At 61.1% G+C, this 25942-nt stretch overlaps 3 protein-coding genes and 2 long non-coding RNA genes across 20 annotated transcripts; 2 read left to right on the top strand and 3 right to left on the bottom strand.

The window, feature by feature from the left end:
* Positions 1–41: 41 nt before the first annotated feature.
* On the top strand, positions 42–4147 carry LOC145509160 (uncharacterized). The gene is made up of 4 exons (XR_014055885.1): positions 42–486; positions 1676–1910; positions 2316–2509; positions 2707–4147. It is a non-coding gene; the product is annotated as an uncharacterized LOC145509160 (long non-coding RNA).
* Positions 1180–3045, bottom strand: EXOSC4 (exosome component 4). 2 transcript variants are annotated; one of them, XM_081497213.1, is made up of 3 exons: positions 2843–3045; positions 1699–1905; positions 1180–1587 (listed from the first exon to the last, which is right to left on the bottom strand). In XM_081497213.1, exons 1-3 carry the CDS (start codon positions 2909–2911, stop codon positions 1228–1230), a joined length of 636 nt encoding a protein of 211 aa, XP_081353339.1. In that variant the 5' UTR covers positions 2912–3045; the 3' UTR covers positions 1180–1227. The 2 variants fall into 2 exon arrangements, with proteins under 2 accessions (XP_081353339.1, XP_081353338.1); XM_081497212.1 differs by having other exon boundaries at positions 2847–3045.
* A 5110-nt stretch (positions 4148–9257) lies between the features above and the next one.
* On the bottom strand, positions 9258–12700 carry LOC145509161 (uncharacterized). The gene is made up of 5 exons (XR_014055886.1): positions 12512–12700; positions 12071–12348; positions 11350–11772; positions 10359–10521; positions 9258–9708 (listed from the first exon to the last, which is right to left on the bottom strand). It is a non-coding gene; the product is annotated as an uncharacterized LOC145509161 (long non-coding RNA).
* On the top strand, positions 11355–22385 carry OPLAH (5-oxoprolinase, ATP-hydrolysing). Of its 15 annotated transcripts, none has more exons than XM_081497198.1 (27): positions 11355–11658; positions 13359–13582; positions 13654–13845; positions 14292–14447; positions 14523–14646; positions 14770–14965; positions 15033–15198; positions 15297–15435; positions 15516–15583; positions 15724–15989; positions 16076–16188; positions 16275–16445; positions 16582–16719; positions 16800–16938; positions 17059–17171; positions 17398–17549; positions 18107–18267; positions 18348–18449; positions 18520–18694; positions 20202–20383; positions 20503–20649; positions 20733–20867; positions 21021–21170; positions 21280–21437; positions 21510–21670; positions 21844–21941; positions 22204–22385. In XM_081497198.1, exons 4-27 carry the CDS (start codon positions 14357–14359, stop codon positions 22348–22350), a joined length of 3492 nt encoding a protein of 1163 aa, XP_081353324.1. In that variant the 5' UTR covers positions 11355–11658; positions 13359–13582; positions 13654–13845; positions 14292–14356; the 3' UTR covers positions 22351–22385. The 15 variants fall into 15 exon arrangements, with proteins under 15 accessions (XP_081353324.1, XP_081353321.1, XP_081353310.1 ...); XM_081497195.1 differs by having other exon boundaries at positions 20199–20383; XM_081497184.1 differs by having other exon boundaries at positions 11357–11658; positions 14348–14447.
* LOC145510793 (sphingomyelin phosphodiesterase 5-like) lies at positions 22036–25370 on the bottom strand. Its single transcript, XM_081502993.1, is given in 9 exon segments — positions 22036–22566; positions 22638–22773; positions 22850–22913; positions 23009–23098; positions 23196–23336; positions 23554–23626; positions 23721–24408; positions 24410–24628; positions 25315–25370. Coding segments are annotated over 9 exon segments (1560 nt in total). The 3' UTR covers positions 22036–22473.
* Positions 25371–25942: the final 572 nt, after the last annotated feature.

Raw genomic sequence — 25942 nt, 5'->3', positions numbered from 1 at the left:
CCGGTCCCGACAGCCTTCGCGCCGCCGCGCATGCCCAGAGCAGAACCGCTGTGGAGGGAGCGGACCCGGGTCCTGGATCCCCGCCCGCGGAGAGCGGCCTCCTAGTAGGCTGCCCGCAGTGTGCGGCGCTGGAGGCAATAAAAGACTACCGGCCGCTCGAGAAAGCTCGGCTCCAACTGGAATCAGAGAAGGGTGATGAATAGGGCAGCTGGGAGTAAAACCAGAAGCGGCGATCAGAGCAAAGACTGTAAGATTTCTGAAGGTGCTACCGCTGGCACTGACCGGTCTGAGTGCCGCGGTAGGAAGTAAGGGGGCTTCCGCGGACAGATAGGTCAAGGCGCTGGCGGGTCCATTCCTACGGATGTCGGTCACCGAAAACAGCCGAATGGAATCAAGCATGTGCCCAGAACCGAGATCATTGGGGTCAGATGACCACAGGGAAGCAGTGCATGAGACTACTGGCCAAGGGGTTTCAAAGGAGCTGGGGTGTGTTGAGTAGAAAGTGGGAAGCACCCCTGTCCAGGCCAGGAGGTGCCTGGGATACTAGAGAAGCAGCAGACCCTTGGTTCAGGCTGCAGGGGCTGGTGGTCAGGGCTCAGGTCTGAGATGGAAGAAGGGGGAGCCTGAAAAGGAAGGTGCAGTGGTTGGGGCAGCAGGGAGTGTCTGACTTAGGGTCAGAACTGAGAAGACTCCAGGTGACATTATGTGTCTGTTGTACTTTTGGAGCCCAAGGTAAGTAGCAGGACAGGCCCAAAGGGCTCCTACGGGGCAAGAGACCCTTCAGTCCAAGCCACAATCCAGAGGATGTGGGACATGGCCCCCACATGATCATAGTGAATAAACAGAGCTACCCCTCAGGACTTGTGCTCAGGACTCTGGATGTGTTGGGATGAGAACGACAGAATCCATGGTCCTGGGGCGTGGCTCGTTACACCAGGCCATGTCTCACTGCTCAGCTGCCTCAATCCCTTCTTGGCCCAGGCTGCTTTCATCCAGGGACATCCCCCTTTCTTCAAGGTGCTCACCTGAAGCACCCTGGTGAGCAGGGTGAGCAGGACTGAGGCTGTAAGGAGTGTGTAGTGCATGTCTGGGGGGGGGGGCGCGCACCCTTAGTCATTGCTGGAGCTAGCACCAGGCCAGGATCCAAGGGCAAGGAAGTGGGGTTGGGAGAGATAAAAATACAGTGGAAGGTGCTTGGGTTTATTCTGGGCCTGGCTGGCCATGTGCTTAGTCCCCCAGCAAGACAGAGGCCTCTTGTACATGCTGCCTGACCACACGGTCCAGTACGGTGTGTACATCCCGGGAAGCCCGGGCAGCGGCCTCTAGCACCTGCTCCAGGTGGTCCTCATGCAGCCTGGCATCCATCTCAAGCAGTGCAATCTGGCCTGAGGCCGGTAGCAGGGCCAGGGCCAGCTGGGGGCCCCCAGCTGCTTCTTCCACGTGGCTGAGATCTGCCAAGGCTGTTCCATCCACAAAGCCAGCTGAGCAGGCACACACAAAGTCCCGCATGGGTATCCCCGCGTCCAACACTGCCAGCGTGGCTGCATTCACACAAGCTGCGTAGGTCCCGCCGTCTGCCTGCAGCACCTGCAGGGACCCGCCCCCCCCCCCAGTGGCATCAGTCCTTCAAGCCGCTGACCCCTAACCCCTCCCCTTGTCTCTCTTCCCTCCCCAGGCTGAGGGCTGCTGCCTGCTCACCTGCACATAGATGTCAATCTGGGAGCGTGGGTGCAGCTGTGTAAGGATGGCTGCCTCGAAGGTCTGACGCAGCTGCAGACCCATCTCACAGGACTTGCGGTCCCCGTGTGGCCGCCGCTTGCGCTCGCCTGTGCTGAAGGTTGCAGAACTGTACTGACAGTTCACCAGGGCCCGGTCAGGCAGGGCTCGTGCCCGGGAGCCTCGGATCTGGGGTAGGGTGGGGGAGAACACATGAGCCAGGCCCTTCCTCCCTCTACCTCCAACATCCCAACAAGCAACCACTTTACCTGCAAAACACAGCCTGAGGGAGGGCCACTGGGCCAGGCTCTAAGCCACCATCACCCCTGGATCTCTTTCCTGACAGGCCTCCCTGTTTCCCCCCTTGACTCGTCCTCTCTCGACCCATGCTTCGTTTGTACGAGAGTCTGTTTACATATATCAAGTCTGATTCTACCTCCTCTACACAATACATATACTGCTTACCTTCCGAAGGGTTCCCACCATGCGTGAGATAAAAACCCTAAATCTTTTCCCTGTTTACAAAGGTCCTGAGTTCCTGCTTCCCTAGAAATCCCTCAGTCTCATTTGGAATTACCCCTGCTCTTCCCCTTCACCAGCCTTTCTGCTCTGCAAGCGTGTCATGCTTACTTCTACCTGTCTGGCCTTAAATCTCCAACGCTGGAGTGGTGATAAAGCCAAGCGGTGTTATTATTAACAGTCTTTGTATTCACGAAGTTTATGTTCCAGTGAGGAGACAAACAGTGAGAAATAAGCTAAACTCATGTCTGAGGAGGCGGATGCAGGAAACCAGGTAAGTGTGTGGATGTAAAGGAGGGAACTTGACGGGTAGGGTGGGGTGGGGTGAGATGTCACCCGGAGGTGACATCGGAGTGGAGCTGAGAGGTGAGGGAGCGAAGGGGAGCGGCCCTGGCGGTTTTAGGAGTAACAAAAGGGAGTGGCGGCGGCGGGAGACCGTGGCCTAGGGGTAAGGCAGGCACCGTCGTGCAGGACACTGTTAGGTCTTTGGCCGCGGCCCCACAAGGCGGCGCGCGCCAGCCTCACCCCCGAGGCCACCGCTCAGCCTGGTAGTCCCGCACAGCCGCAGCTGCCGCCCCCGGAGGAAGCCCGGCTCGCCCGCGCCCACTCGCCTCGTGAGGCCCGTAGACCACCGCCAGCGCCTTGGTGTTGCCCTGTTCGATGTAGGCCGAACCATCGGCCTGCGCGAATACGCCCATCCGCGCCTGAATCTTGCGCAGCTCCCCAGCGCGCCGCCCGTCCACTCGGTAGCCCTGGTCCGACAGGAGCTCCAGCCCAGCCATGCCGCCGGGATGCTAGCCCTGCTTCAGCGCTCGGCGGAACTACAATTCCCGGTAGACCCACTTCCGATTCCCGAGGCCTACGGTTTCCGGGGCACCGACTCCAACTTCCTGTTCCGGAGCCCTGCGATTCTCCCAGAGTTCCCGAGGGCACCACATCTCATTTCTGGTCCTTGCGAAACTGTGGCTGTGGTGCGCACGGAGGGGCCCCTGTGGCCTTTTGGGGTACGGGCTCGCGGCTGCGGGGCTGGAGGCCTGCTCGACGTGGAGTCGCCTTGTCGTTTCTTCCGGGTTGGTCGTGGGAGCGGCTCCTTCTGCCATCCAGGCCTGCCCGTCCCACGCCGCCTTGGTCGCCGCCGGCCCGGGCCCGTGCCGGGACCCAGGGTGGGGGGCTCCCGCTGCGCGCCGCCTTTCCCTCTGCCTCTCCGCTGAGCCCCGCGCTCCCCGCACCGCTGGCGCACCTTTACTTCTGCTTGACGCTTGGCATCTCCCTCGAGGTTCGCGGGCTATAGCCGCCACTGCTGGTCTTAAATGCAGCTATTCTCCCAAGCTGAGACACGCTCTGTTCTCTTGTGTTGTTTTTTTTTAACCGTTGAGTTTTTACATTTGTCCGTTTAGAAAGCAGACATATTTATGTTGTACGTACACATGGTCATATTTTTTAGACCATATTTTTTTTAGTTTCAATTTTCCATGTTGCCTTGGTTCTCTGGACGCATCCTCCTATCCACTATAGCTTAAAAAATGGTTCCATGTTTTTCTCCACACTCATGATTACATCCAAGTCACACACAGACACATGTACATGCAGTTAGTTGTACATGTACAACCATATAGTGGCCTTTGGAACTCTGGTTATTTTTAAAAATGGGGTTGTTTCATACACTTCTGCATTTAACTCAAAAATATTTTACCAAATCTGTCCAAGTAATCCTGTGGAACTCTTACTAATTTTCTGCTTGATACGAGTATCAAGTAATAAGTAGAATGTACCCAGCAGCCACCCCATTGTGGGCAGTGGATGTGTGTCCCGGTCTCCGGGGGCTGGAGCAGTGACTTTCTGAGTGAAGACTGTGTGGGAGTTACATTCTCCCTCCTCTCTCACCTGGAATAAATGTTAAAAGTTTTTTGCATAATCCTTGCCGCTTCAGAGGGTTACTGCCCTTCCTCTTGCATTTCCTGGCGTGATGTAGTCCAGCATCTTGTGTCAGTCAAGTGCTCTGGAACTGCAGAGGGGCTCACAGGAAGAGGGATGAGATGTTTTCCTCCACAGCTGCCTCCTGTTTCCACGTCCCTCTTGGTCAAGGTCAACATCAGGGAGCTCATTCTGCGGCGCCCCCCCCCCCAATCTGCATTATTCGAGCTTCCCCGGTGGCTCAGATGGTAAAGAATCTGCCTGTAGTGCAGGAGACCTGGGTTTCATCCCCGAGTTGGGAAGATTCCGCTGGAGAAGGAAATGGCAACCCACTCCAGTCTTCTTGCCTGGAGAATCTTTCGGACAGAGGAGCCTGGTGGGCTCTAGCCCATGGGGTTGTAAGAGTCAGACACAACTTAGGACTAAACTTAGGGCATTATTCAGCCCCTCTGCAGTGCTTAGAGACCAGATCCCATGCTTCAGGTTTGAACATGGAAGGATAAATCAGCAGGGCTGTGACACTGACCACAGGGAGGCGACATTCACAGGGGCTGAGGACAGTGTGCATTTGGGGATTTCCTGGCTATGGTCACTGCAGATGGTGACCAGCATTGTCGTGAAGCCTTCCTCCCTCACATCTTTGGTGGCAGGTGCTGGCTGTTGGCCAGGACTCAACTAGGGCTGTGAGAGACAGCACACCTTCATGTGGCCTCTCCATCCAGCCTGGGCTTCCGCAGAGCGCGGCACCAAGGTGGCCTCCCAAGACAAAGTGGGTATTTGTGGCGTTCTAAGACCTAGCCTCTGGAATTCAGGTAGTGCCACTCTTGCCAGACGTTGGGTCAAGGCAGTCAGTCACAAAGGTCTGCCAGACTCAAGGGGAGGTGACATGGTCCCCCCTCCCTGCCCATAGGAGCAGTTCAATGTCAAGCTGTGGGAAGAGCAGGTGGAACAGACATGCTGTGGTGGACTTGGGCCTAAGTCCCAGGCACAGTATCCCCTCCGAGGTGGTCTAGAATACTGCCGCACGAGGCCTTGTCGCTGCGCCTGATCCATGGCCGTGATGGCCATCATCTGCTTGGCTGTCCTCACCCTCGGCTCTTCAGCTGGACTGAGCAGGTTACCGGTGGAGTCACACAGGCCTTATTCTCAGTACTGTGGATACTTCTGTTTCTGTTCTCACTAGGTCAAGATTGCTGTAGTCCATTGACTCAGGTGGAAGCCCCCGGGTGCCCTGCCTGTTGCATGGTTGGCCCTAGCAGCTCAGGATAATCAGAATAATGCTGGTTCTGGGCCTAAGAAGCACAAAGTGACTAGGGGGTGGCTGTTCCTTCCACATCAGTGCTCGCCTTACTGTGCCCCACATGGAAGTGTCCCCCCCACCCCCGCCTGCCCCCAGCAGCATCTCTGGTTTAAGGTACAGGCAACTCAGGAATGAGAACTTCGTTCTCAGCCCTTTGTATTCTAGTCACAGCGTACACACCTGGGTGGATTCAGGTTTGAGGGGTATGAAGCTATATAAATTTGGGAGCCGTGTTGAGGATCCCCAAGAGCAGCCCTGGCCCTGGATTCAGTTATTTACTAGAACTCACAGAATTCAGAACACAGAACTGTATTCATGACCAGGATTAGAGGGAAAGGATGTTAATGAAAATCAAAGGGAAAAGCCTGCTAGGGCAAAGTCAGAGGAAACCAGATGCTCCCTTCCAGAGTCCTCTCCCTGAGAAATCTCGGGACACTCTCCATCCCCCAGCAACAAATTGCAACATGGTGTGTGACATGCTGGCCACCAGAGCAGCTCACTGGAGACTCAGGGTTCAGGGTGTTCATAGGGGCTGGTCACAGTCATAGGCACCCTCTGCCTGGTATGTGCCTGGACTCCTAGGAGGAAAGCAGGGGTTTAGCATAAACCACATTTGTTTGTACAAAGAGTTGAGGTGCAGTGAGCCCTTCTCACTGGGGAATGGCAGGAGCCCTCCTGAAACCTAGGTTCCCGGACACACAAACTTTGCAACGTCTTCTGAAGGAGAGCCATCTCTGGGCCCTTTTTAAGAAGGAGGACAAGATCATATATCCAAAATAAAGGAAATAGAGTGAGGAAAGAAGTCCCAACACAAAACACTAATATTTTTTTTGGCTGCACTGGGTCTTTGCAGCGTGAGGGCTTAGTTGCCCTGCAGCACATGGCACATTAGTTCCCCGACCAGGGATTCAACCTGCATCCCTTGCATTGGAAGGTGGATTCTTAACCACTGAATCACCAAGGAGGTCTCAACGCAAATCTTTAAAGTTGACTGATATCACAAACATCACAAAACACAAAAAAACAATGTCCTCAATTAACTTCCTGATATATTTCTCTAACATGTTTCCCCTGTGCTTTTCAGATGCAAAATCTGATGGCCTCTTAAGATGGTGACACTTTCTTGATGTCCCCTTCTATATATAGAGAGAGGATAGTTTAGTCTCCCCTCTAACATGTTTAATCAAATATTATTTTTATAACTTAGCTATAGCCAAAGAATAGCAAGGAGAGATAAGAAAGCCTTCCTCAGCAATCAGTGCAAAGAAATAGAGGAAAACAATAGAATGGGAAAGACTAGAGAGCTTTTCAAGAAAATTAGAGATACCAAGGAACATTTCATGCAAAGATGGGCTCAATAAAGGAAAGGAATGGTAGGGACCTAACAGAAGCAGAAGATATTAAGAAGAGGTGGCAAGAATACACAGAAGAATTGTACAAAAAAGTTCTTCATGACCCAGACAATCATGATGGTGTGATCACTCACATAGAGCCAGACATCCTGGAATGTGAAGTCAAGTGGGCCTTAGGAAGCATCACTACGAACAAAGCTAGTGGAGGTGATGGAATTCCAGTTGAGCTATTTCAAATCCTGAAAGATGACGCTGTGAAAGTGGTGCACTCAATATGCCAGCAAATTTGGAAAACTCAGCAGTGGCCACAGGACTGGAAAATCAGTTTTCATTCCAATCCCAATGAAAGGCAATGCCAAAGAATGCTCAAACTACTGCACAATTTCACTCAAATCACATGCTAGTAAAGTAATGCTTAAAATTCTCCAAGCCAGGCTTCAGCAATACGTGAACCATGAACTTCCAGATATTCAAGCCGGTTTTAGAAAAGGCAGAGGAACCAGAGATCAAATTGCCAACATCCGATGGATCATTGAAAAGCAAGAGAGTACCAGAAAAACATCTATTTCTGCTTTATTGACTATGCCAAAGCCTTTGACTGTGTGGATCACAATAAACTGTGGAAAATTCTGAAAGAGATGGGAATACCAGACCACCAGACCTGCCTCTTAAGAAACCTGTATGCAGGTCAGGAAGCAACAGTTAGAAATGGACATGGAACAACAGACTGGTTCTAAATAGGAAAAGGATTACATCAAGGCTGTATATTGTCACCCTGTTTATTTAACTTATATGCAGAGTACATCATGAGAAACGCTGGGCTGGATGAAGCACAAGCTAGAATCAAGATTGTCGGGAGAAATATCAATAACCTCAGGTATGCAGATGACACCATCTTTATGGCAGCAAGTGAAGAAGAACTAAAGAGCCTCTTGATGAAAGTGAGAGAGGAGAGTGAAAAAGTTGGCTTTAAACTCAACATTCAGAAAACTAAGATCATGGCATCTGGTCCCATCACTTCATGGCAGATAGATGGGGAAACAGTGGCTTACTTTATTTTTCTGGGCTCCAAAATCACTGCAGATGGTGACTGTAGCCATGAAATTAAAAGACGCTTACTCCTTGGAAGGAAAGTTATGACCAACCTAGATAGCATATTAAAAAGCAGAGACATTACTTTGCCAACAAAGGTCTGTCTAATCAAGGCTATGGTTTTTCCAGTGGTCATGTATGGATGTGAGAGTTGGACTATAAAGAAAGCTGAGTGCCGAAGAATTGATGCTTTTGAACTGTGCTGTTGGAGAAGACTCTTGAGAGTCCTTTGGACTGCAACGAGATCCAACCAGTCCATCCTAAGGAGATCAGTCCTGGGTGTTCATTGGAAAGACTGATGTTGAAGCTGAAACTCCAATACTTTGTCCACCTGATGCGAAGAACTGACTCATTTGAAAAGACCCTGATGCTGGGAAAGATTGAGGGCAGGAGGAGAAGGGGACGACAGAGGATGAGATGGCTGTATGGCATCACCGACTCGATGGACATGGGTTTGGGTGGACTCAGGGAGTTGGTGATGGACAGGGAGGCCTGGCGTGCTGTGATTCCTGGGGTCGCAAAGAGTTGGACATGACTGAGCGACTGAACTGAACTGATAGCTTAGGAGTAAAGTTGTTTTTAGGTGACAGCCCCTTTAGCTTGTTCAGTCACTCAGTCATGTCCAACTCTTTGCAGCCCCATGGACTGCAGCATGGCAGGCTTACCTGTCCTTCACTATCTCCTGGAGTTTGCTCAGATCCATATCCATTGAATCAGTGATGGTATCCAATCATCTCCCTTTAGCTGTGTTTGTTAGTTGCTTAGTCGTGTCCGACTATTTGCAACCCCATGGGCTGTAGCCTGCAAAGCTCCTCTGCCCATGGAATTCGCCAGGCAAGAATACGTGAAAGTGAAAGTCATTCAGTCGTGTCCGACTCTTTGTGACCCCATGAAATTCTCCAGGCCAGCATACTGGAGTGGGCAGCCTTTCCCTTCTCCAAGGGATCTTCCTGATCCAGGGATTGAATCCTGGTCTACTGCGTTGCAGGCAGATTCTTTACCATCTGAGCTACCAGGGAAAGTCTTTATCTAATATTGTGTACATTCTCAGAATTGTTAAATTTGAGAAAACCTCTATCAGATTTCTTTTACATATGATCCCTAAGATTTCTGGGCCTTTAGGGGCTATTTATCACATTTTAGATGTTTTTTGAATTGAAGACATTAGCCAACTCCATCAGCCCAATGTTGGTGATGCGCAGCACAGGGGCGGCTGTGTTCCTGGGAGCCACCCCTGTACCAGAACGACAGCAATACCTGAACGACACCAGGGAGCGTCTGCTCCTTCCTCAGCCTGCCTGAGCAGAGCCCACCATGCCCCCTCCCATCCCCAATAGCAGGGGAAGAAATGACACAATGCTGGGTGCAGTGGGAAGAGATAGTCTTAACCTCACTGTGATGACATGGTTTTGCAAATTTTACAGAGTGTACAACCCTGTGAACACTCTGCTGAGGCCCTGACCTAGAGGGATCCTGAGCTTCGTGACTTCACAGTGAATCTGGCCTTTGCCCCAGACCCTCGGGGCAGCATGGATGCATCTCAGCAGTGGTCCATCCTAAGAGGGGTCAGCGGCCAGTTGGCAGAGTTACTGATCTATTGCAGGAACTCTGGGCTGTGACCAGCAGGCTCCTCCTTGGCCTTGTTGCTGTTGCTGTTAGTTCATTAGTTCCAGGGCTCGTCAGGAGTGGTTCTGTGGAGTCTGTTCCTCCATGGTGCACAGCTTCTCACGTCACTACTTAGCCTCCCCCCCTACTTCTTACAGTCAAGCCGGGCTGCCGAGAAGTCGCATCTGAGTCAGCAGAGCGTTCAGCCACCTGCTGGGCAAAGGTTGTGCTTCAGCTCCCGAGCCAGTGGTGAGCTGTCCTTTGCTGATGAATCAGGGTACAGCTGGGGAACACTTTCAAGTCTGCCCCCCATCCAGCCGGCATAATAGGCTGAAGAATACCCGCAAAGGTAGCTGGGTCCTGATTCCCGGAAACGTGAATGTCACCTTCTATGGCAGAAGGAACTCTGCAGATATGATTAAGCTAAGGGTCTTGAGAAGGAGCGTGTGTGCTGGAGTATCCACAGGGCCCCCATGGAAACATGAGTGTCCTTTCAAGGTGGCAGCAAAGGGGTATTTGGGTGCAGAAGAGCAGGAGAGGTGACCTTGGAGGCAGAGTTGTGGACTGAGGCAGCCACAAGCCAGGGAGTGCTGGCCATTGGACACAGCAAGGAACAAACTCTCCCCAGGACTCTCCGGAAAGAACTGTCTGTTATTTTAGCCCATAAGACTCAGTTTGGACTTCTGGCCTTTAGAGCTGGAAGAGAATAAATGTCTGCTGTTTTAAGCCTTCATGTTTCTGGTAACGTGTTTGAACTCTTAAGTAACTTCTCCTCACTGAGACCTCCACTGTCCTCAGCTCGACACTCCGCCTGCTCTGCCATGTTCTGGAGCTGCTAGTCCTTCCGCCTAGGGTCTTACCCTGGGTGGGGTCTGGGGGAGCCAGGCCAGTGGGAGCCTGCCCCTCCCAGAGTGATGCCCCGACCCATGGGTGGTGTTGAGGGGGAGGCCTTGTCTTCTCATCTCATCTTTCCCAGGTTCCTCTGCCTTACTGGCTAACAAGTGGAAACTGCAGTGAGCAGGCCTGCGAAAAGGAAAAATCGATATGAAATAAATCATAATCATAATGGAAGAAATGACTCAAAATATGGCAACTACACAGAACCATCCTGTTAGAAAACAGATGGGGAGAAGGAATAAAGGCCTTCATATGTTTTCAAGTACAAACCCAGTCGTTGCCTTTGAGGGGGCTCCCCTGCCCTCAGGAACTGCCGTCCTTATTGTCTGCTGGGGCCTCCCTGCTGCCTGCCCCACCCTGTTCCCTGAGGTTGTGGTCCTGAGCGTGGTGCCTCATCTGGGGTGCCTGTCCTTCATGGGACAATGACACTACCTGCCACCTGCACAGGAGGACCTCCTGTGCTTACCCTAAGGTGCTCACGGGCTTACCCCTCGCCCCCAAGCTCTGACCCACCAGAGTCTCAGGTCAGTCCAGCTCCTGCTGCTGCTGGGCCAGACACACCCCCTCCCTCAGGGCAGCTCAAACGTCCACCCTCCTGCCCACTTCAGAGGATGTGCTGGCCACCACCACCTCTGGGATTGTGCCCAGTGACCCAGCCCCACAACCTGGCACGAGCAGCTGGTGGCCAGCGGGTGGCCAGTGGGGAGGAGGGACGCCTGAATCGTTCAGCTCCTGTCCTGCAACACCACCATGCTAGGCTGGGACCCAGAACCTTCTGTCTGCCAGGAGGGGCTTCCGGGAGGGACTTCCAAGTCTGGGGCAGATCTGGGCTCCTCTACTCATGAGCCAGAGGCCAGAGGGCGGGGGGTGCCCTGCTCAGGGTGCTCGGAACTGCTGGGTCCTGGCTCTGAAGCCCCGGAATGTGGCTGCGGTGGGGGCTGGGGAGCCACTGACCTCACAATGGTGGGGTGCGCTGCCCCCTGGACAGCCCGCCGGCTGCCGGCAGCTGCTGCCCACCGCTGCCGGGCATGTCCCTCCTCAGCAGCTACGAGGGCCTGCGGCAGGAGATCCAGCGGCTGGCACAGGAGAATGAGGAGCTGCGGCGGCTGGTGCAGCTCATCCAGGAGAACCAGGAGCTGAAGCTGGTGCTCAGGAACCGGGGCAGCAGCCTGAGCTTCTGTGGCTCCGGGCTCCTGGCTGAGGTGGCCGCCGGCCCCCGGCTGCCCCGGCGCAGAACCATCAAGTTCAAGGATGTGGAGAGAGGTGCGCGCCGGGCCCGGGACTCTGTGGGGGCCGCAGGCTCCACTCGTTCAGCCGTGTAGCAAAGTGGGGGCCCCTTGTGCCCCTGGGCCACGTCCTGTCAGGTGCTGACAGGGGCTGCGGAGGAAGAGGGGCTGGAGCAGGGACTCTTTCCGGGGTGCAGCAGAGGCGGACCACAGGGAGGGAGCCATGTGGCTGCCCTTCAACCCCCCAACATACGGGGGACGCTGAGGTGGCCGGAGGCCTCAGTTCAGTGGGGAGCCCCGCCGCAGCTGGGGTGCAGCCCGGAGCCTGCACCCTTAAAGCAGCCCACTTACCTCTCTCCTCCTGGGACCAGCCTTCAAGGGCCAGCAAGGGTCAAGAGAGTGCAAAGCCAGGGGTGGGATGGGGGCCAGGGAGTGGACGATGTCCCTACCTGTCTGGCTTCCTGTCTGCGTGGTCCCTGAGGTAAGGGGGCCCCCCTTCACCTGCTGCTGCTCTTGGGAAGCCCCCTATCCCCCACCGTTCCTTTTCTGGAGCCCTTCACAGCTTGAGCCCACCTCAGACCTGGGCAGGCACCCAGGCAGCTTTCAGTCCACAGGGGAACACGCCGGGGAGGGGCAGCCATCCTCCCACGGGACCGACCTGCTGTCTGGCCACATCAGCACGAGTCGGCCAGGGAGGGTAGTGTGGAGGGCCTCCTGCCCACAGCGCCTGTGGGGAGTGAAGACTTTCTCCAGGGCTCGAACCCCTGGCTGCTGGGGCCCTCAATTCCAGCCTCCTGCGTAGCTCCCCGACCTCCCCGCCCCCGCAACCGCGGCGCGCTGGGGCGCAGTCCGAGCTCGTCTGGGCAGCCTGCTCCCCTCTCCCGGGGCACCTGGAAGAGGGTTCCCGGGGCGTTCACGCCCAGCGAGCTCCGGGCCGGCGCAGGGCCGAGGGGCCGCAGAGCCCAGGTGCCCGCGGGCCGGGCCGCGGGGTGGGGCAGTGCCGGCACAGCGCCGCCTCCGCAGGGATCGGCAGGGAGACGCCCGCAGCCCTCTGGCCCAGCTCGGCCCCGCCCCGCCGTACTCGGGATGGCTCGCGGCCGAGGGTGGGGACGGTTCCGGGCCACCCGATCCTGACGCAACTGGAGAGCCCGGAGCGCCGGGACCGGTCGTGCGGGGGGCGGGTCCCGCTTCCGGGCTGGGGGCGGGCGCGGGCAGGCTGCCGAACGGAGGGCGAGCGACCCAGAGCCGACAGGCCAGGTGGGGACCCTCCCCGCTCCTCTCTCCGCACCCCTTGCCCCCGATCGCCCCCGCTGCGCGCTCCTCCTCGCCTCCCGGCCCCCGCCCCGGCCGGTCGTCTGCGCAGGCTCCGTCCAGTCCCCGTCCCCTCTTGCTCCAAGGTCGAGCCTTCGGGCAGTGGGCCTTCTCTCATCTGCCCCCAACGCACGTGCTTCTTCCTGCTTAAAGGGTCCCTAAACCCCAGCCCGAGGACTCTCGCTGCACCTCCTCCTCGAAAGTCCTGCTCCAGGAGGCCCTGGGTTTCCGCCGCAGGCCTGGGCGCTGGAACTGGGGAGTGGGCACAGGGGGCATTAGGCCCAGCCCGGACTTGCCCAGCTCCGACTCCACCCAGGGCCCCTTCTGGGCCTGGAATCCCGTCCTCTCCCCATTCCAGCTCTGCTCAGGGTTACCTGCCTGTGGATGACCCCCAGCCCCCTCTGCTGACCCACTGCCTCTGGCTAGTTCTCCCAGGACTGCCGGCTGAAGAGTCGCTGCTGGACTCCAGCCCCATCACCATGGGTGGCCCGGAGGGGCGCTTCCATTTTGCCATCGACCGTGGAGGCACCTTCACAGATGTCTTTGCCCAGTGCCCAGGGGGGCACGTGAGGGTCCTAAAGCTGCTCTCGGAAGACCCTGCCAACTATGCAGACGCCCCCACTGAGGGCATCCGCCGTATCCTGGAGCAGGTGGGCAGGGCAGGGTGGCGGGTGGAGGGGTCTCGGGGCCAGAGGCCTGAAGGCTGACCACGTGGTTCCAGGAAGTGGGCGTGCTGCTGCCGCGGGACCGACCGCTGGACACCAGTCGCATTGCCAGCATCCGCATGGGCACCACGGTGGCGACCAATGCGCTGCTGGAACGGCAGGGAGAGCGGGTGGCACTGCTGGTGACGCGGGGCTTCCGAGACCTGCTGCACGTGGGCACCCAGGCCCGCTTGGACCTCTTTGACCTGGTGAGCTCATCCACGCCAGCGGTGGCTGACTCCGAAGAGCACGTTTTCCCTGGGGTGCCCGGGCCCCTCGGGGAGGGCAGTCCTTGGAAGGGTCAGTGCCAGCCCAAGGCCACAGCTGATAGCAGGCTCTGGGCACTCGTGGTGGGATGCTGCGTCCCCCCCAGCCCTGAGTGGCCACGTGTTGTCCTGGGCCTGTCCTCTGCTCTGCCCCATCCTGGATGCTGACCCTCACCCCCTCTGCGGGGTTCTGGGATGGAGCAGCTCCGTGAGGGTGGACAACTGGCAGCACTCAGATGCCTGGGGGCAGAGAGCGGCCCCGGGTGGGCCTTCCTGGGGCCACCCAGTCTGACTGTCTCCTGGGACCATCTTGTCTGACTGTGTCTCCTGGGGCTGTGGACTGACCCGCTGGGACACATCCCCTCGCCTGCATCGCCCCATCCACGCAGGACCCCAGCAAGGACCCTCAGGCCTGGGCCTCCTCTGAGCCTCTGCCCGCCCTCAGGCCGTGCCCATGCCTGAGACGCTGTACGAGGAGGTGCTGGAAGTGGACGAGCGGGTGGTGCTCTATCGAGGGGAGCCAGGTGCTGGGACACCCGTGAAAGGTACGGGGCCGAGTGCTGGGGGCGGGGCAGCAGGCCCTGACAGCCTTTGACCCCGTCCCCGCGGCTTCCCCGCAGGATGCACAGGGGACCTGCTGGAAGTGCAGCAGCCTGTGGACCTGGGGGGCCTGCGAGGGAAGCTGGAAGGGCTCCTGTCCAGGGGCATTCGCAGCTTGGCCGTGGTGCTCATGCACTCGTACACGTGAGTGGGCTGTGTGGGGGGGGCGGGGACGCGAGGCTGGGGCCGGGGGCCGGGGGCCGGGCCGGAGTGCGGGGGACGGGGCGCGGGCGGGGCGCGGGTCTCAGTGGCGCTCGGTCCTCCTAGGTGGGCCCAGCACGAACAGCAGGTGGGCGCCCTGGCCCGGGAACTGGGCTTCGCACACGTGTCACTGTCCTCGGAGGCCATGCCCATGGTGCGCATCGTGCCTCGGGGGCACACTGCCTGTGCCGATGCCTACCTCACGCCCACCATCCAGCGCTATGTGCAGGGCTTCCGCCGTGGCTTCCAGGGTCAGCTCAAGGTGAGATCCCCTCCCTGACCGCCCCTGGCCCACACCACCCCTCCCCTCACCGCCAGCCCGCCCACAGGACGTGCAGGTGCTGTTCATGCGCTCCGACGGTGGGCTGGCGCCCGTGGACTCCTTCAGTGGCTCCCGTGCTGTGCTCTCCGGCCCTGCCGGGGGTGTGGTTGGTTACTCAGCCACCACCTACCGGGTGGAGGGCGGCCAGCCTGTCATCGGCTTTGACATGGGAGGTATGAGGGCCCGAGGGTGGGGCCCGAGGGTGGGGCCCGGGGGGCCTCAGTTGCCGGCTGGGCGGCATCTGGGTCTCCTTGCTCCCCACCCCCACCAGGCACATCTACCGACGTGAGCCGCTATGCTGGGGAGTTTGAGCACGTTTTCGAGGCCAGCACGGCTGGTGTCATCCTCCAGGCCCCCCAGCTGGATATCAACACGGTGGCAGCTGGTGGAGGCTCCCGCCTCTTCTTCAGGTCAGCGCCATCCCGCACCTGTGCGGGGACCCCCAGCCCCTCCTCTCAACCCATCTCCAACGCCGGTCCCCTCTCCAAAGGTCGGGCCTCTTCGTGGTGGGGCCAGAGTCTGCCGGAGCCCACCCCGGCCCCGCCTGCTACCGAAAAGGTAAGCGCCGGCATACTCTCCGGGAGACCCTTCCCGCACAGCCCAGCCTCGCCTCCCCCACCTCCGCCACCCCCCTCCCCACTGGCCACGCCTGGCGCCCACCTACAGCCTCCAGCCCCCACACTGTGCACACCTCCCAGGGGGCCCTGTGACAGTGACGGATGCTAATCTGGTCCTGGGTCGCCTGCTGCCTGCCTCCTTCCCCTGCATTTTTGGGCCGGGAGAGGACCAGCCACTGTCCTCGGAGGCGTCTCGAAAGGCCCTGGAGGCTGTGGCCACTGAGGTCAACAGCTTCCTGACCAACGGGCCTTGCCCGGCCTCCCCGTTGAGCCTGGAGGAGGTGGCCATGGGGTTTGTGCGTGTGGCCAACGAGGCCATGTGTCGGCCCATCCGTGCACTCACGCAGGTACGCCCACCGCTGCCCTTGCCTGTGGGGGGCATGGGTGAGCCAGGTGGGTGGGTGGGGCCACTGATCCCCTTCTGGTTCCCCAGGCACGAGGCCATGACCCCTCGGCCCACGTGCTGGCCTGCTTTGGGGGAGCTGGTGGGCAGCATGCTTGTGCCATTGCCCGGGCCCTGGGCATGGACACTGTGCACATTCACAGGTGTGTCTGGGTGCAGTGCGTGGGTCTGGGGGGAGGCCCACTTTGGGAGGCACTGTACCCACCACCCTGCCGTCCTTGTCCTGTAGGCACAGTGGGCTGCTGTCTGCACTGGGGCTGGCCCTGGCCGACGTGGTGCATGAGGCGCAGGAGCCCTGCTCCCTGCCCTACGCTCCTGAGACCTTTGCGCAGCTGGACCAGAGGCTGGGCCGCCTGGAGGAGCAGTGTGTGGAGGCCCTGCGGGCCCAGGGCTTCCCCAGGTGGGGCTCTGGGGGCTGCCAGGCCACCTCACTTGGGGTCCCGTCAGCGGCAGTTGGGGAGGGCAGGGCTCTGAGAGCTGGAGAAGGTGCCCCCACCTGGCCCCCCTTGCGAGTGCCCTGCCTGCCACCATCGCAGGTCCCAGATCAGCACCGAGAGCTTCTTGCACCTGCGCTATCAGGGCACGGACTGTGCCCTTATGGTATCTGCCCACCAGCACCCGGCCACTGCCCGCTCGCCCAGAGCGGGTGACTTTGGGGCAGCCTTCGTGGAGAGGTATGTGACCTCCGCCCCCAAGGAGTCCGGGCGCGCGGGCTGACATGGCTGCCATCCCTGACAGCCTCCTCGGGACACAGGTACATGAGGGAGTTTGGCTTCATTATTCCCGAGCGGCCGGTGGTGGTGGACGACGTACGGGTCAGGGGCACCGGCAGCAGTGGCCTTCGCCTCGAGGACGTCCCAAAAGCCCACAGTGGGCCTCCCCGGGTAGATAAGGTTGGTGATCCCGCCTGTGCCCACCCCCCCACAGCCACTGGGACACGAGGACAGGCGTGGAGGGGGAGATGCAGGGAGAGCTCCTGGCCTAGAACCCTGCTCACCCTGCACTCTCCTCAGATGACCCAGTGCTACTTTGAGGGGGGCTACCAGGAGACCCCCGTGTACCTGTTGGGAGAGCTGGGCTGTGGGCACAAGCTTCAGGGGCCCTGCCTCATCATTGACAGCAACAGGTGGGCTGAGGCCTGGCTGGGGTGGGGGTGCATGGGGTGAGGGCCAGGGGGAATTGTGGGGCCCTGGTCGGGGGTGGTGGGCGATTCTCTGGCCCCAGCTGCAGGAGTCTGGAAGACTCTGGGGTCCCTTCACGGTTGGGATGTTTCTTGGTCTGGGCATATGGGGTCCCTGATTGGGTGGGGGTCTGGCCTGGCTCCTCCAGCTCCTCTCCTCCTCTGCCCCCAGTACCATCCTGGTGGAGCCAGGCTGCCAGGCAGAGATGACTGAGACTGGGGACATCCGCATCTCTGTGGGGGCTGAGACAGCCAGCATGGTGGGTGCACAGCTTGACCCCATCCACCTGTCCATCTTCTCCCACCGCTTCATGAGCATCGCTGGTGAGTGGCTGCACAGTCCTGCTCCCCTGCCTGCTCCCTGAGGTGCAGGGTTGGGCTCTGCACACGGGGCAGTGTGTGCTGGGGTGCCTGGCAGGGCTGTGCAGGGAGAAAGTGCTATCGGAGGAAGGGCAGAAGCGGAGCCTCTGAGCAGTGGGGCAGGCAGTGTGGCCCTGGCTCCAGGATGGACCTGCTGAACCTGCAGGTCTGGGTCAGGGGGGCACTTTTCCCCTACCAGCACCGTGTGATCTGGGCTCTGCACAGGGAACCCAGTCTCAGGGTCAGGCTAGGTGCTTGCTGGGGCCACCAACATTGGGTTCTTACTGCAGGAGGCAGGGTTGATGGGGGCACTAGGCAGGGCTGGGGAGGGAAGGGCTGCCCTTGGCATGAGCAAGACATGGTCTGGCCATGTCCTCACGTGTCTAGGTAGACCGTCACCCGCTTTGGGTCCTGGGTCTGGGACTCAGAGGCCTTGAAGGTGGTGGGCCCTGCCCCCTGTAACCAGGTCGGGCTGTGGGTGGCATGAGGCCAGCGGGCATCTGGTCACTCTGTGCCCCCAGAGCAGATGGGCCGCATCCTGCAGCGCACGGCCATCTCCACCAACATCAAGGAGCGTCTGGACTTCTCCTGTGCCCTCTTTGGGCCTGATGGGGGGCTGGTCTCCAATGCCCCTCACATCCCCGTGCACCTGGGTGCCATGCAGGAGACGGTGCAGTTCCAGGTTTGGGGGACCCCTTCCCCTGACCCCCCTACCCCTCAGCCCTGCCCCCTCCCCACTCTGCACCTGTCTCCTGGCTTCAGATCCAGCAGTTGGGGGCTGACCTCCACCCCGGTGACGTGCTGCTGAGCAACCACCCCAGTGCGGGGGGCAGCCACCTGCCAGACCTGACTGTCATCACACCGGTGAGGGGCGCTGCCCAGGGACCCGTGGAAGAGGGCCCCTGGAGCTGCTGACCGTCGCTCTCACCCCTAGGTGTTTTGGCCGGGCCAGACACGGCCTGTGTTCTATGTGGCCAGTCGCGGGCACCACGCAGACATTGGGGGCATCACACCAGGCTCCATGCCCCCCCACTCCACCAGCCTGCAGCAGGAGGGCGCAGTCTTCCTGTCCTTCAAACTTGTGCAGGGGGGAGTCTTCCAGGAAGAGAGTGAGTGGCACTGAGCTGGCACACCTGTCTGCTTCCTGCCCGCCTTCCCCCCAGGCAAGCCTCCAGGCTGGGGGAGCCAGGCGGTGATCCGGCAGGGTGGTTGCACAGTATCTCTCAGAGATAATCAGAGGCGCTGAGCTAAGTTGTGCCTGGGCCCAAGGAGGCCTCAGTGGTTTGGGGGTGGGGAGTTGGCCAGGACACCCAAGGGTGCAGGAGAGGGAGAAGCCTGCTTCAAGGTGGGCAGCTGCTTCTGTTTATAATTCGTGCAGGGTTTGCATTGGGTTTGGGGGCTGCAGAGAAACAGGGGTTTGGGGGCTGCAGAGAAACAGGGGTGCCAGGGGCTGGAGAGCTTCCCTGGGCCTGGGTCAGGGGAGTGGGTGGTGGGGCAGCTGTGAAGGGCTTTAGCTGGGCCTGAGCTGGTCTGCTGGTGCACCGGGCGAGCCCCCTGCTGACGTGCAGAACATGGAGGGTCCGAGGATGGCCTGCAGGCCAGGCGGGGGGTGGGGTGGGGTGAAGGCTCTACCTGCCCTGGGGGATGCTGAGCCTCAAGCTGGGGACAAGGGTGAAGGTGGTTTGGAGGTCAGGGTTGGTATCTGGTGAGATTTGGGCATGGGGAGGGAATGATGTTTGGACAGCTGTAGGATAGAGGTTCTGGCTCTGCGGTCACTAAGGAGGTGGGGCAGCAGCTTCTGTGGGACCTAGGGGCAGGATGGCCAGTGTGAGGCTGCCAGGGGCGAGAGCCCCGGGGCATCTCAGAGTGAGAACAGGTGATGGGGGCAGGGTGGAAGGTGGGGTGACAGGACCATGCGCTGCTGTGGGTGCTGAGGACACAGATAAAGCGGCCAAAGCCTAGCTGCTGCCTTGGTCAGTGTCGGGTGGGGGCAGAGGGCAGGGATCCCTGAGGGACATGAGCAGGCAGAGGACCTGGTGGCCAGGGAGCCTCAGAGAGGACCCTGACCCAGACTCAGGAGAGGCGCTTTCCCGAAGCACGGAGTGGTCCTTGGGGTTGAACCTGTACTGCTTGCCAGGGGTGGAGGCCTTGTCCAGGTCTGCCGGGGCCGGGGGTGGGGGGACAGACAGCCATACTGATGCTCTTTCAAAGTGATGGGCCGTGGCCGTGAGTAGTGGGCCCTGGCGGGGAGGGTTAAGTAAGGGAAGTGGTTTTTCCTCTTGGTGGGGGGCCTAGAAAAGGCTGGAGAGTGGGCCAGTGGGGAGGTAGGGCAGGAGGAATGGAGGTGGGGGGGAGTTTGCTCAGGAACCTGCCCCCTGCCCCTGCCCCAAGTACCTCCAGCCCATGTGCGGTCACAGCAAAGCTACCTGTCCATCCTAGGGTGTGCTGGGGGACTGGGGTGTGAGAAGGTTCAGCCAATGGGGGAAGAGTCAGCAGAGTAGTAGAGAGCCAGCACTGGGCCGACACGTGGAGCCTGCAGTGCCACGGCAGAGGAGCAGGGCACCAGGCGGCCTGAGACTCGCAAGTGGCTCAGTGGCAGTCCCATCTGTTCAGCAGTGACCGAAGCCCTGCGGGCGCCAGGCAAGATTCCAGGCTGCAGTGGGACACGGAACCTGCACGACAACCTGTCGGATCTGCGCGCCCAGGTGGCGGCCAACCAGAAGGGCATCCAGCTGGTGGGCGAGCTCATTGGGCAGTACGGCCTGGATGTGGTGCAGGCCTACATGGGCCACATTCAGGTGCGCTGGGGGCAGCAGCGCAGGGCAGCTCTGTGCTCGCCCCCAGGCGGGTGGACAGAAGAGGAGGGGGCACCTGGCCCACCCAGTAGGGGCATGGCTGATGCTGAACTCCCCACCAGGCAAACGCAGAGCTCGCTGTGAGGGACATGCTCCGGGCCTTTGGAACCGCCCGGCAGGCCCGGGGCCTGCCCCTGGAGGTGTCTGCAGAGGACCACATGGACGACGGCTCTCCCATCCGACTCCGAGTGCAGATCAACCTGAGTCAGGTCAGTCTTGGGAGGGGGTACCTCCTCGGGCATCACGGGAACGCCCGCCGGTCTGCTGACCTCTCCCCCACTCTGGTGGGCAGGGTAGCGCGGTGTTTGATTTCAGCGGCTCAGGGCCGGAGGTGTTCGGCAACCTCAACGCGCCGCGGGCCATCACGCTATCTGCGCTCATCTACTGTCTTCGCTGTCTGGTCGGCCGCGACATTCCGCTCAACCAGGTGCGCGGGGCTGTGCTGTGTGCAGGGACAGCGGCTCCACCCCAAGCCCGCGTCACCCCGAGTGAGCCCAGGCGAGGTCAGCCCAAGGTCGGCCTGATCCTAGGGAGCAGGATCCTAGGGATCCTACTGTTGAGAGCCGCCCTCTGCCCTCAGGGCTGCCTGGCGCCGGTGCGCGTGGTGATCCCCAAAGGCTCCATCCTAGACCCTTCCCCCGACGCGGCCGTGGTCGGCGGCAACGTGCTCACGTCGCAGCGCGTGGTGGACGTCATCCTGGGCGCCTTCGGGGCCTGCGCCGCCTCCCAGGTGCGGCGGGCCCAGGGGACCCTCTCTGCGACCGGAGGCGGCGAAGGGCTGCGGGCGGCAGGGAGGGGCTGCACCCGCAGCCAGAGCAGCGACCCCTTGCCCCTGCCAGGGCTGCATGAACAACGTGACCTTGGGCAACGCCCACATGGGCTACTACGAGACGGTAGCTGGCGGCGCGGGCGCGGGCCCGAGTTGGCACGGGCGCAGCGGCGTACACAGCCACATGACCAACACGCGCATCACCGACCCCGAGATCCTGGAGAGCAGGTGACCGCGCGGGGGGGCGGGGCCGGGCGGCGCGGGGGCGGGGCCGGCTGGGCTGAGCCCGGGACCGTGCAGGTACCCGGTTATCCTGCGCCGCTTTGAGCTAAGGCTGGGGTCCGGGGGTCGCGGCCGCTTCCGGGGCGGCGATGGCATTATCCGCGAGCTGCTTTTCCGCGAGGAGGCGCTGCTGTCTGTGCTGACCGAGCGCCGCGCCTTCCAGCCGTATGGCCTGATGGGTAAGTGGTTCCCTCCTCCCCCGCCCAGCCCCCATCGCCGCAGGGGGTCTGTTCCCCCACTCACCTCCTGTCCCATCCACCCTCCTATTTCCCCACTAAACACCCCCCCCCCCCCCGCCCCGTCTCTAACTTCCTTGTCTCCTGAGCCACTCCCACCTTGCCTCTTCCTTCAGGGGGTGAGCCCGGGGCCCGGGGCCTAAACCTACTCATCCGGAAGGACGGCCGGACAGTGAACCTGGGTGGGAAGACCTCGGTGCCCGTGTACCCCGGGGTAAGGACTGCGGCCTGGACTGTCCCATCCCCACTCCCCACCCCCCCACCCCCAGTGGCCCTCATCCCACAGAGAGTGAATGGAATTGCGGAGATAAGCGGAGACCGAGTTTTAATTTGGCTCCTGCAAGAATAGGGGGCCTAAGACCCCGGCTCCGTGGTCCAAGCTGGCCGATATGGACGCGCTGTCCGGTGGGGATGGGCCTGCAGTGGGAGGCAGGGCAGCGCCAATCCCATGCTGATCCTGCTCCTCTGCTCCACAGGACGTGTTCTGTCTCCACACACCAGGCGGTGGGGGCTACGGGGACCCGGAAGACCCCGCCCCACTACCGGGTTCACCCTTGCAGCCCCTAGCCTTCCCTGAGCGGGGCAGCGTGTATGAGTACCGCAGGGCCCAGGAGGCTGTGTGAAGGAGGGCCCACACAATAAAGATCCCTGAAGTCGCCTTTTCCCCTGGCTACTGGCCAGGCTCACGTTCTGTGTCACCCGCCGTCTTTCCACCCATTCTGGCACCTGTCTCCTGCGAGCTGGCCTTAGGAGGACGTGGACACTCGGAGCCGAAGTCCCACGGCCAGGTGGTCTGTGAGCCCGGCCAGGGCAGTGCTGAATGTCACCTGCTCCACCTCCTGCAGGGCGGGAGGCAGGTTGGAGAGTCGCCCTGGCGCGGCAGGCCTACACCCTGAGCTCTGGCACCTACCGGGCTCAGAAGGCCTCCAGGCGCGCTGCGGTAGGTGATGTAGTCCAGGCGCCGGCCCCGCCAGGACTCAGCTGGGGAGCCTCCCCGGGGAAGGCCTGCCAGGTAGCGGCGGCGCTCTTTCTTCTGCTCCAGGGCCCTGAGGAGAGGCCGTGTCACCAGGGTCAGGGCAGCCCTCCTTCTCGCCCTTGTCTGACCCCCAGGTAGCCACTCACCTTCGCAGCATCTCCGGCGAGCAGGCCACGGAGCGGCGGAGCTCGGAGGGTCTCAGCAACGTCCCTGGGGTGGGCGGGGAAGGGCGGTATCAGTGGGCGCCTCCACAGAGCCCTCCTGAGGTCTGCCCGCCTCCATCCGGGTGCCCCGCCCCGGCGTACCCAGGGCCCAGGGCTGCTCCCGGCGCGTGCCCAGCCGGCAGGGGTCCCGGAAGCAGCTGAAAAACTGGTGCTCCTGCTCCTGCTGGTGGTCTGTGGAGAGGCGGCGCTCGGGGTGTGTGCGTGTAAGTCTGTGCGCGCGGGCGCGGGGCGGGGGGGAGGGGGAGTTTGGGGGGGCGGGCCGTCTCACCTAGCGAGCAGTTGTCGAAGTTGAGGTCACCCAGGAGCACGCTGAAGGCCACGGTCTCCTCACTCTGGCGGCTCTCCGCCTCGAACTGCTCGGCCCAGTCCAGGAGCACTGTCAGCTGTTTGCAGCGCAGGAGCCCGTCCTCTGCGGGGCCGGGCGGAGGAGCCGGTGTCGGCATCCTGGACACCCAGCTTAGCCTCCCGCCCCATCCCATCCTGATCCGTAAGCCCACCGAGGGACTCGCGGCGGCTGGGGCAGTGAATAAACTTTGCGAGGAGGGGAGGCGCTGGCCAGGGTTGGGACTCGCCGCCGCCGCCGCCACGCAAAGGGGCCGCCTCCTTACGAACCCGGCAGGGCTCACCACTGGGCGCGTGCAAATGTGTGCAGTGCAGGAAGCCCACGACGCGGCGCCCGTCCAGGATGCCCAGCTGCGCCTGCAACACCACGGACCTTGGCACTCCTTTGGGTGTTCCACTCCATGCCCCGCCCCTCCCTGGTCCGGGAGCGCCACGGCCAGGGGACAGGTACCTGCGCGGAAAGCAGTCCCTTGGAGGCCAGAGCATCCTCGCCACGTGCGTGGGAGAAGGACTGGAAGGCGGCGCGCAGTAGCGGATAGCGCGAGGCCAGCAGCAGCCCACTGCCCAGCAACTTGAGATGTAGGCCGGGCTGCAGGCCGAATGTGCCCACGTCGTACAACACCGGGCCCAGATTAGCTGCCAGGAGGCTCACCAGGCGTCGCTCTGCGCGAAGATCGAACGCCTCCTGCAGGCACACGAAGTCCAGACTCGCTGGCATGGCGCCTGTCAGCACCCCGCCCGGCATCGCCTGCACTGGCGAACCGCAGCCCGTAGCCACATAGGGCGAACGCCGCAGCCCGGCGAGCAGCACAGCGCCCACGGCCGCGGCCCGCCGCTGCGTGTGCGGCAAGTTGTTGAAGCCCGCCAGCCCGTCGGGGAGTAGGTACAGGTTTGCGCTGAAGAAGCCGAAGCTGCGCGCGGGCTCAGTGCGGGGGCACCAGGGCGCAGGGGGCGCCCAGCACCGCGGAGGGGGCTGGTAGCAGAAGGGGCGGCGCCAGCCCTGCAGCAGCAGCCGGAGCAGCAGCGCCGGGAGAGTCAGGGGCAGGGCCGAGAGCAGCAGCAGCAGCAGCGCGCCCCCGGCGCCCGCGGCTGTTCTCAGCCAGCTCTGCTCGCTCCGGCTCTCGGCCGGAGCCCAGCAGCTGGTCCAGGGCCCAGTAGGCCGGGAAAAGCAGCGCGCGGGTCAGGCGGTGGAGAGCGTGCAGCACAGGGTGCGGGAAGGGCGAGGGTCGTAGGGCGCAGGGCGTCGGGGGGCCAGTCGGGCGGGAATGGCATGGCGCACGGGGCTCCTCGGCAGCGTGACTCTCCGACGACTCATTGGCTTCCAGCGTGCGAGTCGATCCGTGCGTTCGTCCGCGGGAGCTGCAGGGCAGTCGCAGGGGTCAAGGCCACGCGGCACAGCTTGTGCGCGGGGCCGGGAAGGCGCTGTGCCCGCTAGCTTGGGGGTGCGGACGCTGGCGGAGCCGCCCGGGAAACCGCCCTCCGCTCACTCGCGTGGAGTCTCTGCGGCCGTTGGAGAGAACCAAAAGGAAAGCGGAAGGGACCCTGGATCCGCCCCAGAAGCTCCTCTCCCCGCCCTCCCCTAAATGCCGCAAGGAGAACCCCCAGCCCCCAGCCACGATCCCCAGCCGCGGACCAGCGCGGCTCCTGGGTGCAGCCCACACCCAACGGAGGCCGACACTTTTTAACGCGGGCCGGCGCGGAGGCCGGACGGGAGTGCGATGCGCGCTGCATCCAGCTCTCTGCCTCCTTCCGCCAGTCAGCGTGCAGTGGCCCTTCGCTCCTGCTGCCCAGACTGCGGCGTATACCCCACCCCGACCTGTGCCCCTGTTCGTGACGTCCAGCACCTGAGTACGAAGATACGCCCACAGATGAGGGGCAGACTCGAGCAGCCTAACCAGCCTCCAGCTTTGCGCCGGCTCTGTGGCCCTACGACGAGAAACTTCCAATCTAGGGGAAGGACCGTTGGTTCGGCTCTGCGCGGCCGTCCTGGCCCTCCAGGCGGGGCCCGCGAGCCAGATGGGAGCCACTTTGTTGGGTCCCAGGACCGAGCTGTGTGGCCTTGTTCAGGTGCTGCCTTGCCCTCTGCTCCCTGGGCCCCCATCTTTCGAGCTGCGAAGAGGTTCCTAGAGCTCCTATGGTTGGCTCCTAAATCGCTCTGAAGCTTGGGCCAGGGTTGCCTTTCCGGCCTGCCGACACCGAGAAGAGGCTCTGCTCCCCACCCCGCCCCGTTTTCCAGAAATCCCGGATCCCCGGTAGAACTCAAGGTCTGGTGCTGGGTGTGCTTGTTCCTACCGTCTGTCCTGTCGTTCAGCCTTCTCAGCAGACAGCTAGGAGCATCTACAGCTCTCTGCCTGTCTGTACGCAGGGGCCTTCCCTGCCTTTCCCAGGGGCCTGACTTTATCTGCTGAAGTAGGAGGCCTGGGGGGAGGGGAGTAAGGCTGCAGAGAGGCAGCAGCTCTGAGGCCAGAGATCCCAGCTCACCCTAACCCCCTCTCCTCTGTACCCCCTTGCTGGTAGCTGACATGAACCCATGGCCGGTGGCTCCTCTGTCCCTTAGTGATCATTGGGCTGGTGGGCAGCGGTGCTCGGGGAGCCTCCTGGCTGGGGTCCGCATCCCCATCACCACCTCTGGCCTCCTCCCCTTCTGCAGGAAGGCCCTCTCCACTCCTCATG

The sequence above is a fragment of the Giraffa tippelskirchi genome, chromosome 6 (assembly GCF_054371585.1).
Source record: "Giraffa tippelskirchi isolate mGirTip1 chromosome 6, T2T-mGirTip1v1.2.pri, whole genome shotgun sequence".
NCBI classification, from domain to species: domain Eukaryota; kingdom Metazoa; phylum Chordata; class Mammalia; order Artiodactyla; family Giraffidae; genus Giraffa; species Giraffa tippelskirchi.
Note: the sequence above shows the minus strand (reverse complement) of the source record. Positions and strands in the feature narration are given on the sequence as shown.

What these genes read in the sequence shown, in the direction of transcription:
- EXOSC4 (XM_081497212.1), bottom strand. Translation starts at nt 3,017, where the DNA reads ATGGCTGGGCTGGAGCTCCTGTCGGACCAGGGCTACCGAGTGGACGGG. An exon ending in TGGTCTACGGGCCTCACGAG is followed by an intron (nt 1,906 to 2,846) that starts GCGAGTGGGCGC and finishes ACCCTACCCCAG; the next exon opens with ATCCGAGGCTCCCGGGCACG. An exon ending in AGATTGACATCTATGTGCAG is followed by an intron (nt 1,588 to 1,698) that starts GTGAGCAGGCAG and finishes GGGTCCCTGCAG; the next exon opens with GTGCTGCAGGCAGACGGCGG.
- OPLAH (XM_081497183.1), top strand. Translation starts at nt 11,424, where the DNA reads ATGTCCCTCCTCAGCAGCTACGAGGGCCTGCGGCAGGAGATCCAGCGG. An exon ending in GGCTCCCGCCTCTTCTTCAG is followed by an intron (nt 15,436 to 15,515) that starts GTCAGCGCCATC and finishes CCCTCTCCAAAG; the next exon opens with GTCGGGCCTCTTCGTGGTGG. An exon ending in CGGGCCCAGGGCTTCCCCAG is followed by an intron (nt 16,446 to 16,581) that starts GTGGGGCTCTGG and finishes CCACCATCGCAG; the next exon opens with GTCCCAGATCAGCACCGAGA.